This window comes from Camelina sativa, chromosome 4 (genome assembly GCF_000633955.1).
Source record: "Camelina sativa cultivar DH55 chromosome 4, Cs, whole genome shotgun sequence".
NCBI classification, from domain to species: domain Eukaryota; kingdom Viridiplantae; phylum Streptophyta; class Magnoliopsida; order Brassicales; family Brassicaceae; genus Camelina; species Camelina sativa.
This window is the reverse complement of record NC_025688.1, coordinates 2647581-2660063: the sequence shown is the minus strand read 5'-3', so window position 1 is coordinate 2660063 and position 12483 is coordinate 2647581. Positions and strand designations below refer to the sequence as shown.

Genomic DNA, 12483 nt, shown 5'->3' with positions numbered 1-12483 from the left:
CAAAGTTCTCAGGAAAAATATTTCAAACTTTAAATAAAGGAGAGGAGTACCAATTTTTTCTTTTGAAATCTTACTTGTCAGGTATGAACAAGGAGTCAAGCTCTATGAACATCAATCTCCTTGATGAGGTAAAAAGAAAAGTACATAAATTATCTCAGGCTTTTAGGATTCTATTGGAAATTTGGATGTTTCTGGTTTACTGGTCAGCCATTGTATTTGTCATTAGTCGGATTGTGGATTCAATCTGCAGCATTAATCAACCAATGCAGTACACTAAAAAGAAAGATCATAGTTTCCAACAAAATTTTGACTCAATAAAACCATTTTTTTTTACACTCAAAAACAAAAATGTAGTTAGTAACTGCCTCCCCCAGACTTAAACAACATTGTCCCCAGTGTTATCAAGTAAGAGATTGGCGAAGAAAAATAAACAAAATCGAATAAGTATTGAAATTGTGAACAAAATCGTGTTACCAATCCGGATGTTCTGTGTCGACCAATGCTGATGATGTGTCGGTCGATGCACTCTGCAGATGCAGAGTGTTCGAACATTGCTCCTGAGTTAGCTGCGATTAATTTGTGTTTTTCTCTCATTCTTGGGATATTAGCACTGCTAAGAATCACTTAAACACAAGATTAAACACAACATGATAGATAAAAGTTCATAATTCAATACAAATTCAAACTGACTCAAAGCAAGAATAAAAATGACTCAAAGTGGAAAAGAAAAACCTATGAGTGGGTTGCCTCCCACTAAGCGCTTGTTTTCAGTCATTAGCTTGAATGTGTCAGATCTCAAGCATCCGGTAGATCGGAACATGGTAATGAATGTGTCCGAGAGAATGTCCTCTTCATCCAAGGTGGTGTATAGGCAATAGGTGCATGAGGAACCGGACCAGGACGAGATTGAGGTATGGGTGGCTTTCTCTTATGCCATGCAAAATTATCAACAGAAGAAACAAGCGCTATACGATAATCTCGTGGCTTGGTTAACTCGAAAACAGTTTTTGTACCTTTGAAATGCTTATTTATGAATGGAGAACGTTTGGGTGAAGAAAATGCATACCTTGGCCTTACTTGTGGGTTCTTGACTGTGGAATGGTGAGATTTTAGCTTTACAACTGGTCTAGGACTTGCAGCTAAGAAATCAACTCGTGTATCTTCGGTTTTGGACAAGTCCGGACATTCTTGTGAAGGTGTGTCGATTGATGCAACAACTGCATCGATCGATGTTGAGCCTGTAACTCGTGTTTCTTCAACGATTTTGCAACTTTCCTCAGCTATCCGTGTTTCCATTACAAAAACATCATCTACCAGCGACTTGTCATGGATCAGAACCTCATCATGGTCTCTAGTACAGATTAGATTATCTCCACTCCAATCTTCAAGCTTAACAGCTTGCTTACTCACTTTCTCAACAATCTCCAACTCTTTGACATACCCAGCAGTAATGTCTCCATGAAGCTCTATGATCGGATTGTCATCAGAAACAATCTCCACAGAAAATGTCTGACCATCAATAGTGGAAACCCTTCTCAGCTTGTCCATCTCAAAGTTCATAACCAAATCTTCTACATTCAAGGCTATGTGTCCCTTCTTAACATCAATGATGGCACCAGCTGTAGCCAAGAAAGGGCGTCCTAAGATGAGAGGATCACTAGGCTCTTTGTCATACTTCAACACCACAAAGTCAGTGGGAATCATGCAATCTCCAATCTTGATTGGAATATCCTCTAAGACACCTTCTGAAATCCTTCTGGACCGATCAGCTAAGATAAGAGAGATCATAGTTGGCTTGAAATCCGTCATCCCAAGTCTCACAGCAACAAAATGTGGCATCAAGTTTATACTAGAACCGAGATCACAGAGTGAATGAGCAAACCGTTCTGTAGAGATAGAGCAATCAAGTACGAAACTTGCAGGATCTGGTAACTTCTCAGCAGTCCTGCACTGAATTACTGCACTCACTTCCTTAGAAACAACCAATTTCTGCTTCTTTTCTTTCTTTCTCTGTGGAGGCTGCTTCAACAGAATTGAGCTGACATCCTTGGTTAGCAAAGCTCCTTCCTCAAGACTCAAACCATTGGTGACCATCCGCTTCACATACCGCTTAATCCCAGGAGAAAACTTGACAGCATCAATTAAAGACATCTCAATCATTACCTTGTCCATCATAGTTTTGCATCTAGCTTCCTCAAGCTCCTGCTTAGACCTCCTAGGCTTAGAAAAAGGAACCTTAGGCTTATAAGCTTTTTCTGAATCGATTTATGGAACTAGAAGAGAAACCGGAGCTGTTCGTGGGGGTTGTCGATCGATACTGATGGAGCATCGATCGATGCTCTCGTTCTGTAATCTGTTTTCCTCGATGGATGGTGACTGCATCGGTCGATGCATTGTGATGGCATCGATCGATGCTGGTTCTACTTTTGTCGTATTATGGTTTTCTCTTTCATTGACCAGAATTGCATTGCAAGCATGCCTTGGATCCGTCTCTGTTCTTCTAGAAAGAAGTTCCTCTTGTCTTTTAACAGACCCAACAGTCTGAATCACTTGATTCTCCAGCTTCTTAACATGAGTGTTTAATGCATCAAACTTGCCAGTAAGCTCAGTATAGACATTGTTCAATCTTACCATTGAATGTCACTGTCAACTGCTCCTGTCCTTGAAGAATCTGCTCAAGCATTGTTTCCATCCTACTTTCAGTTGTCTTAGGAGGAGGAGATTGGTAAGAGGAGTTGCCATAGGTTCTGATGTAACCACTGCTCTGCTACTATTTCTGATAATCTTGCTTAGGAATAAAGCCTGTAGAATTAGACTGATAATTGTTGCGCTGGTTGTTTCCACTGAAAGACCTATTGCCTTGCTGATTTCCAAACCTTTGGCCTTGATTCCCATACACAAAGTTGACATCTTCTTCTACATTTTACGGCTCTGGCTCAAAAATCTCAATATCTTCATCAAAATTGACTGACTTCTTTCCAACAAGAAGGTTATGAATTGTATCCAACTTGGCATTCACTGTAGCAAACTGGTTTGAATCATACCCTTCATTTGCTCTTTTCTGCTCTAAGTCTGCATTCTTGGTACTGTTGCTTGATGCTAGCCTCTCTATCAACTTTTCAGCCTCATTTGGGTACCTTGTCTTGACGTTCCCATCACTAGCAGCATCCAAAGCCATCTGATACTTCCAATCAATACCACTGAAGAAGATACTACTCAGCTGCACCTCTGAGAACCCATGATGCGGACAATCTCTCTGGTATGCTTTGAACCTTACCCAAGCAGCTTTGTAAGATTCAGCAGGTCCTTTTCTAAAGGTGGAGAGCTTAATCCTAAGCTCATCAGACATCACATCATCATAGAAGTAGTTCAAGAATGCCACCTTGATGTCATGCTAGGTTGTCAGAGATCCCGGTTTGAGTTGTCTTAGCCAATGAGAAGCTTCTCCAGCAAGAGAGTAGGGGAAGAGCTTGCAATAGAGATAGTCCTCTGTAACTCCATTAGCCTTGATGCTGGTGACTATATCCTCAAAGTGCTCAATATGGTCCAGAGGCTTCTCATGCGGCAAGTTTTGGAATGGCCTTTGTCCAACAAGAGCGAAGTAGGCAGGCTTCAGCTCAAAATCATTCCTTAGGAAGGGAGGAAGGACAATTGCGGAGCGGTTCTCATAGAACAAGTCTGGTCTGTTGAAGTCCGCAAGAGTTTTGACAAGCTCTCCATTGTCATCCTGTCGCCTCTGAACATTCTCTACATCGGCTCTGGCATTGCATCGATCGACGCCAAGGTTGCGTCGGTCGATGCCTTCTTGGTTGCGTCGATTGATGCCATCGTTTCGTCGATCGACGCAATGTGCATTCGCATCCACAGCGACGAGTTCCTCCTGAATGACCCATCCTTCAGCATCAAGTTTTTGGCCTTGTTCGTTGCGCACATGACCCTCTTGATCCCTCAAAACTCCAGCCGCATCTGGTCTCAATATGATTGGGTTGACCATCTTTGTAGATTTGGCTGCTTTCTTGTTGTCACGCTCTAGTCTTCCTAACTCTTGGTTAGTAAGATTCAGGGTAGGACCTATTTGATTTTTCCTGGTGTTGGGTTTAGGCATATGCTTGAAACACACAAGAGAAGAGAAATAAAAGCGTGTGAGTAAAACAGAAAAATAAAAATCTAGACAAAATCAAAACTTTAATCTAATGGTGAATCAAAAGAGTCCCCGGCAACGGCACCAAAATTTGATATGCTCAAATTTACCCTAGAGCTACTCTCTCAAATTAAGAGATCAATTGTAGTATTTAGGGAACATATCCACAAGGACTCTAGATCACACAATAGATTTATTAATCTTTTAATTAAGCTAAACAGAAATAAATTGTATTAAAAGATCAAAAGAGCAAGAAAAGCAATAAAAAGAAGAGTTAATTCAATAAAAGAGAAGATATGTTCAGGGAAATTCTCAGGAAGTTCATAAAAATCAGATAAAATAATTGTTAGGATTTATTAAGAACAATTCTAGAACTCAAATCACAAAGGTAAAATTAACCAGCTCTCGCTGCGAAAATTATCTAAGTCTAAAAACTAGAATTCCAAATCTCTTTGCAAATCCTAATGATTAAACTAGCATTAAATTCAGGTTTGATAAGTTCACAAAATCCCTAAATCAAATCTCTCTGTAAATAGGTATTTTGCTCATCTAAGATTATTTCAGGAAATTAATAACACTCTCATGTCTATCAATTAACCTAAGATCAGATTCTAGGTTGCTCTCGCTACTCTAGAATACACAATAAACCAATCTAGATGAAGAATTCTATAGATATTAACCTAACAATCTGATATCCTAACAATTCATGAATTCCTTTGAAAACCCTAAATCTAACAAGAGATCTACTCAGACATGATCAATGAAACACAAATCATGAATAAAATAGATATCATTAAGAGATTAAAAGAAGTGGAAAAGGAGTTTTGAATCTTCTCTGGAAGGAGTCTTGATTCTTCTCTCCAAAAACTCTCTAAAATCTCTCAGGGTCTTCTCTCAAAAGTTGCAGGGAAAAATAAAGCTTAGGTCTAAACAATGACCATAAAAATCCTATATATATTCCTAAAACACGGCCAGGGACTAATGATGCAAATATGGAAACTTTGGGGCAGTTTTGTAAATATTCAAAACTTGTGGGAAAACTTCCGATTCTTCTTGTGGCTCTGCATCGATCGACACTATGGCTGCATCGACCGATGCTTACTCTTGAACTTGTCTCCTAACTTCGCAGCTTCAGCCTCAATGCTTGATTATACTCCAAATCCTCCTATTTAGCTAAATTAAGCTCCCATCCATCCTAAATCCTATAAAGACTCTAAAAATACCAAAAAGACTCTATAAATAAGACTTATACCATGGCTAACCCTTACAAACTCCACCATATGAGCATTTTCATCAAAATCAACAGTGTCAACTGGTCCTAATTGATCACCCACATACCTGGCCATGTCATTGGAGAGATAGAGAAGTGGAATTCCACGGATTTGAACCTAGAATGGGATTATCTTCAACGTCTCATCAATAATATGTGGATGCCAACGATGAACCGACATCATCCATTCATTGAAAGACCAAGGCCCATAATGTAACACCATGTTGGGCGATTCCTCCGATTGGAACATAAATAAAACTTTTCTAGGCCCCAAAATTCTTCCAACAACAGTACCCTCGAATCCCCAAATCTTGGGCATATGACCAATCAAAACCCTCAGATTCTGCTTGCGAGGGTTCACCGTTTGAATCACCAATGAATAGCGGTTAGCAGTCACTGCCTTTACAATGAATTGAGGAGGCAACAGGACCGGTGCATCAGTGATGCCCAAATCCAAATCTTGGAGAGATTTTCTGATATAATCACTCATTGTTTGGATGGTAGAAGGATAGAACATGTGAAGAGTGGTCGTAAACAGAATCGTGAGAGAAGAAATGCCGGGAAAGGCAGGTTTATATAGTTTGGGCCATGGCGGTTTCCCCAAGCGATTATCTAACGAGATAAACGGACACGGGAAACTGCCATATAACCGTTCAGGCAGAGAGAAACCAAAGAAAATTACAGTCTTTAGACCACAAAATTCAATCGGAACAAAAATCCGATTAGGAGAAGATAAATTTTGATAGAACTGGAAATTGCACAAAGGATCGCCCTCAGAGAGAAGCGTCGCCATTGAAATTCAGTTTTTCAAATGAAACTATTTTCACCTTCAACAAATTATTTTATTTACAAATATATCATTGAAAGTAAATATATATTTTTCTTTATCATATTACCCCTCGAATCTAATAACTAAAATACTAGTCAATATAAATTTATTTAAAAAAACTTTTTAGGTATAATTGTAAATAGTAAATTTACTAAAAATCTGATTAAGTTTTGAAAATGTATTATTTTACAAAAAAAAAAAAAAAAAAAACCCTACAAGTTTATGTTATATATCACCAAATGCAATGGACACTCAAGTTAGAAAGGAAATCTCAAACTTTACTCTTTCAAAATCAATATAATCATCCAAAAAACACCATAATTTATCTCAAAATCACAATAATCATTTTAAAATACCACAATTACCTCAATTGATACATTTTTCATGTCAATGAAATCAGTGATCAGGTTGTCACCCCTACCTATTCATTTTTTTGGGGACAAAAACACCTAGCTATTCTGATGTAACCATCTCCTTTCCTACATCCCCTAGAATCCTGTGCTTCCCTGAACATTTAGCCTTTGCAGTTAGTCTGGAATCCAGTAAGAAGCAAAAACTGTTTAAAATCTTCTTTTGCGTTTTGATTTGCTGGACGATACACTTTTTTAAACCTAAGATTCTTATAATCATCATCAACAACATACTGTTCAGTTTTTGTATGATTCTAAAAGTATTGTTCATAAAATATATGGATAAAAATATTGTAAATTAGATAATTATTTATTTTGTTAACATGATAACAAAACAAAAAAAATATATATATATATACATATATATATATCAATAAATTTATAAATATATCATGTTAAGTCACATAATATCATGATAATTTTATAATTTGTGTGATAAATTCATATTTATTATGTTAAGTCATTTATTATACTATATACAAAAGTAAACAAGTTACATATCGTATAATAATTGTGTGCCAAGAGTAAATATATCATAATATTTATATTACCATGCTAATATACTTTGTATATCACATGATATTTATATTATAAATTATTAAATATATCAGATAACATACATATTAACGTAAAATTATATACATGCACAATCTGATCCCTCTTCCAACCTTGCCAAAAAAAAATTTGATTATCAATTTTGTCCAACAATGTATTATTTGGTATTATTGACTTAACATGATATTAGAAGTTGAGAAGAAATGCCAGACAGATTATGAATTTTATTAAAAATAGTATTATTGATAAATACCAATCTTATTATATAAATCTTAGTTTTCAAAATTAGTAATTAATATAATAGTGACATGTGTCAAGTATATCGATAATATTTTGGCATGTGTGAGAAGAAAATTTATTTAATAATTATAGGAAAATTAAAAAATCCTAAGAATAGAAGGATTACAATTAATATTTTTGAAAGTATATAAAACCAAAAGTAATCTATTATACTACTAATTCTAATAGGAAAATTATCTATTGAATTACTAATTTCAATAGGAAAATATATGCAATTAATAAGGAAAATACTTGCAATTATTATTTATTATAATCATATAGTAAATAGAAATTTATACAGAAAAGTGATGAAAGTATGAAAAGGTTCAATATGTTAAAATGAGTGATTAACATAATGTCGAAAAATAAGATAATCAAAATAAGAAATTAATATAATTTTCTTAAGCTTTTCAATCGGTGAATGATTTGATAGCATATTCAATATAATGTTATTATATAAACCTTGATTTTCAAAGTTAATAACTCATGTGATCGTGACAAGTGTCAATTTAACAATTAAAGATTTTGTCAAGTGTTATACAAAAACTTTGTTTAAACATATTTGTAATTATAAGAAATTAAATTTTTTAACAATTTAATAAATATAAAAAGATCGTTCATATATGTATATAAAAAATAACACTAATTCTAATTTTAAATTACTATTATAAGAAAATAATTAAGAAAATTATACATTAATTACTATACTACCATAATTAAATAAATTATACTGTCAATTATTAATCCTAAATGAAAAAGGATCGTAGATACTCACCTTTACATTTTTTTGGACAAAGAGTTACTCACCATTACATAAACAAATAACTTTTCCATAATAACGTCTTTGAATTTATAATTAGTTTATGATAATGTTGGACAAGTAGTAAAACTATTACTTATGAGATTACAAAATATGAAACATTTTCAAATATGAGAAAAATTAGTTTTCAGTTTTTTTTTTTGAGAATTATGTTTTATTAATTTTTATTTTTTTATAAAATATTAAGTAAGGTATAAATTTGATACAATTCACATTTTTTTGATATGAAAATTATAAATGTTATTCATTGGGATTGAGTGCATAGAATTAAAATCTAATTATATTATCATATAATAATATACAAAGAAATTGTATTGCAAGATGGAGTGTGTAAATCCAGTTTGAAAAAAAAAGTCAAATGAAATAAAATTAATATTTTGAATACAACTTAAAATTTCACATATTTTTCTTATATCCCTAATCTAGTAATTAGATAAAACTGCGAACCAAGTTTGTTCTATTCATATGAACGGTTTGTTGGTCTGTGGTAAGTTTGGGTGAATGCAAAACCAGGCTACTACAAACTAAAAAATTATGAATGGTGAATGCAAAACGACCTTGCACGCAAATAGATCATATTCTCACAAAAGTCTTTACAAGTGGCAAGGACAAAACTGCCTTGAATCTGAATCTCCTTCCTTTCATTGGGTGGTCTATCTGTCCCAGAGAGAGTTAACATACCAATGCAGCAATGCTGGACTCTAATATGCATGGGTTGGACGCAATAAAGATGGTTGAGAAATGGGAATCTCAGCCCAATAATGATATGATACACCATTACTTCTCAAAGTCCCTAAAACATTTCGAGAAGCTGCTGGTACGAGCGTAGAAGAGAAGACTGCAATAGAAGAAAAGTTGAACGTTGATAAATAGAAGAGAAGAGTGAAGAGAAGAATAATTGGATGTTGCTGAGCTGGCACATGAAGAAGTTAAGAAGAAAGCTAAGTGTGATCGTTTATAAATAGAAGTTTGAGGATCATTGTGAGATCATCCTGCATGATCACATTGAAGTTGTTAGAAGATTAGAGAGCCTGCGTTGCTCTGTTACAGAGGATAAGCCGAAAGAATTTTATCTCACTCCTTATCAAATGCTATCAGCAAATGTGAAAGTCTACAAGATACTGACTGTGTTGATGCTCTTGGTGATTCAAAATGGTTTTACGACCTCCTCCAAAGAGTCCTGGAAAAATCATCAAATGTAGTCCCCCTACCTCATAAACAAGGCTTCTTGTAAACTCTTTGTATAACCACTTAATAAACCAGAGTACTTTGACAGACAAGAAAATTTAATAAACACTGTTTAGTTTGTTTTACAATTGAATGAAAAAAGAAACATAGATACAGCTAGAGTTTGTAGGAAGGGAAGGAGAGAGAGTTCCTCATCTTTTTGGCTGTCATGGCGTTACTTTGACAGCCTAACCAGAAGACACTAACTTTTTATCGCCGGAGAAAAGAAAAAAATGGAAAACCTCAAAAACCTCTCATAACGGTTGAGAAATTATGTATAGAAAAGAATAAAGTAAACACAGAACATCTATTTTGAAGATATTGAAATAACGTATTGTGTGTGGTTTGGTTGCAAATCTAACCAGAATTACCACTGGTTCTTCTTCTTGGAACCGATTCAGAAATCTGCAAGAGTTTCTTGTTTTCTTGCTGTTTTCTGAAACAAAAAATTGGTGAGTTTCTTCAATGATGTGTGTTTTTTTTTTATCATCATCATTCATCACATCTCTCTCAGTTCGGTTGCTGCATCTGTAAGAAAGAAGAACAAATGTCAAATCACTTTAAAAAGCATAAACCCATCCTGAATCTCTGAGAAAGTTCAGATTTTGATGCATCTGTAAGAGACATGAACAAAAAGTTTTGATTTTGATTACCTGGGAGAACAAGTATTCGTCGAACATTGAGAGTGAGCAAGGCAAGGAGCTGCTGCTAGAACCAAACCTGCTTTGGTTGGTGTTGTTGTAAGCAGAAGAGCCAGGTGGTGGTGCTTCAAAAAATCCATTCATATGATACTCTCTCTGATTCATTGGAATATAAACCTGTGGGGGAGGAGGAGGAAGAGGCAACGTTGGTTGATGATTCATATCATTATGCAGATTGGGATTGTATGGTGTGATATTTGTATTAGTGAACTGCTGATGTGAGCTTGGTTGCGGTTTCAGCTGTCCGGTGTTTAGTTCATCAAGAAAGCTTGTTTCTTGACCCGAAATTGTAATTTCAGGAGACTTCCCTGTTCCAAAGTAGCCTGGATAGCTCCCGAACGAAGAACTCGCTGAGCACTCGACTTCCCTTTTGAGGATAGACAGAGATTTAGTTTTAAGATATGGATTCAAACTGGAAGAAGAAAAATGTCTCTCAGCGAGAGTTTTCACTAACCTCTGCGGGATTGGATTGTGTTCCTCGGTGACAATGTTGGTGGTGTTGCTATTAAGAATCCAAGACATAGACTGAAGCTGCTGTTCTAGAGGAATCTGAATCCCATCTTGCATCTGAAAGTTGCAAAGCCGGGTATACAGTTTGATTGTGTTTCAAATGAGATCTCTAAAGAAGAATCATTCTGAGTAAATTACCGAGCATGTTGACCAATCTTTAACAAAGTTTGCGTTATCTATTTGCATTGCTTGTTGCTGCTGCCCAAAATGTTCCTATCAACCAAATAGTTTTGAAGTTTGAGTTTTGACGATGAAGAGAAAATGGAAAATTTTCAAACAAGAGATAATACCTTATGTGCACGCAGTTGGTCAATGGATTGCCTAATAGAAATTTCGAGTTGTCCCAAGTGTTCAACGTTATTAACCTTATCAGGTTCGGTCCAATAACTGCAGAACATGATACAAACAAGTATGAAACAGAGCATAGACATCAAGAAAACATAGAATCATCATCTTCAGAAAGATCATTACCTTAATCTTCCATGTATTTCAGAAATCCGAGCTTGCAGAATCCTTGCTTGAGCACTCAAGTCCTAAATACAACGCCGTTTTGTATAGTTTTAGGCTTTGGCAAATGTGATAGACATGAGAAATGGAAAGAGAGTCTCAAAATGAATACCTCTATTGTTGAATTACTGAAACCAGAGAACCAAAAACAAACAAGAGAGAAGACAAAAAAAGAAGTTAATATTCATATAGAGATTATGAAGTTTCTTGCAAAAGATTTTGTTAAAAACTGTTTCCTTTACATACCTCGAGGCTATAAATTCGCGTATATTTACATCGTGATCCAACTTTTGGAAAGTTTTCTTCAAGTTCTGAGCTTTCGAAAGAGAAACATTTGAATCAGGGATTCTCAAGAACAGGCATTATAAACAAGACTTCATTTGATTGTGTGGGAAAAAAACTTACTTCAAGACTCTCGAACTTCCTGTTGTCAAAAGAATCGCAACCAATGAGTTAAGCAAGACAACAAACAAAAACACATCGATAAGAATCTGAAGATTTAAACACCAAACCTTTTGGTTCTTTCCTGCGGTGTAACTTGAGAAAACTTAGCAATCACCTCTTCCATACTACTGAATAAAAAAAACCACAAAGCAATTAACAATCAGACAACACAACACAGTCTCTCATAGAGATGGACATAAGATATACCTTCGTGTACCGCAACATAACGCAGCCTTCCCAGTAGGAGAGAACATAAGAAGAACAATATCAATGTCACAAAGAATGGAAAGCTCATTAGCCTTTTTCAAGATCCCAGTTTTCCTTTTAGCAAATGTAGATTGGCGTCCATTTGGGTTCTCTAACTTCTTTATCTTCAATTTTACCCTTCCCATCCTGTTGTTATTAATTTCCCAACTAATTAAAACCAAAACCAAAATAATCAAAATCCCTCTTCTTCTTCTTCCTCACAAAACATCAATCCAACACCACAAAAATCAAAACTTTAATTGAATCATTGACATAAACGTTTCCAGAATCTGAAACCTTATTGATATAAACCAGATCATGATTTCAATTCCATCACTTTGTTTTTGGGTTTCAATAAAAATCCGATCTTTCTAAGACAGAGAAACCCTTAACGTGTAATCTGTTGTTGGGTTAAGAAGAAGAAGAAAAAAAGGAAACTTACCTAAAGAGGCAAATTAATACGCCAAGCTGATACTAACCCTGAGCGAGATCTTAAAAAGGACCTCTTCTCTTGTAAACAAAAAAAAAAAAAAAAAAAAAAAAA

At 35.2% G+C, this 12483-nt stretch overlaps 1 protein-coding gene across 5 annotated transcripts; it reads right to left on the bottom strand.

Annotated features, from left to right (window-relative positions):
• LOC104779632 (agamous-like MADS-box protein AGL30) lies at positions 9766-12477 on the bottom strand. 5 transcript variants are annotated; one of them, XM_019244466.1, is made up of 12 exons: positions 12382-12477; positions 11901-12107; positions 11762-11821; positions 11655-11673; positions 11496-11560; positions 11362-11377; positions 11214-11275; positions 11033-11129; positions 10881-10955; positions 10687-10799; positions 10185-10599; positions 9766-10059 (listed from the first exon to the last, which is right to left on the bottom strand). In XM_019244466.1, the coding sequence occupies exons 2-12, from the start codon at positions 12083-12085 to the stop codon at positions 10042-10044; spliced, it is 1125 nt and encodes a 374-aa protein (XP_019100011.1). In that variant the 5' UTR covers positions 12086-12107; positions 12382-12477; the 3' UTR covers positions 9766-10041. The 5 variants fall into 5 exon arrangements, with proteins under 5 accessions (XP_019100011.1, XP_010502311.1, XP_019100012.1 ...); XM_010504009.1 differs by having other exon boundaries at positions 11901-12086; XM_019244467.1 differs by having other exon boundaries at positions 11762-11818; positions 11901-12086.

Excerpts from the sequence above, each read along its gene's own strand:
- LOC104779632 (XM_019244466.1), bottom strand. The coding sequence starts at position 12,085 with ATGGGAAGGGTAAAATTGAAGATAAAGAAGTTAGAGAACCCAAATGGA. Across the intron at positions 11,130-11,213 it reads GAAATACATGGAAGATTAAG|TTATTGGACCGAACCTGATA; the intron begins GTAATGATCTTT and ends CATGTTCTGCAG. Across the intron at positions 10,956-11,032 it reads ACCAACTGCGTGCACATAAG|GAACATTTTGGGCAGCAGCA; the intron begins GTATTATCTCTT and ends TTTGGTTGATAG.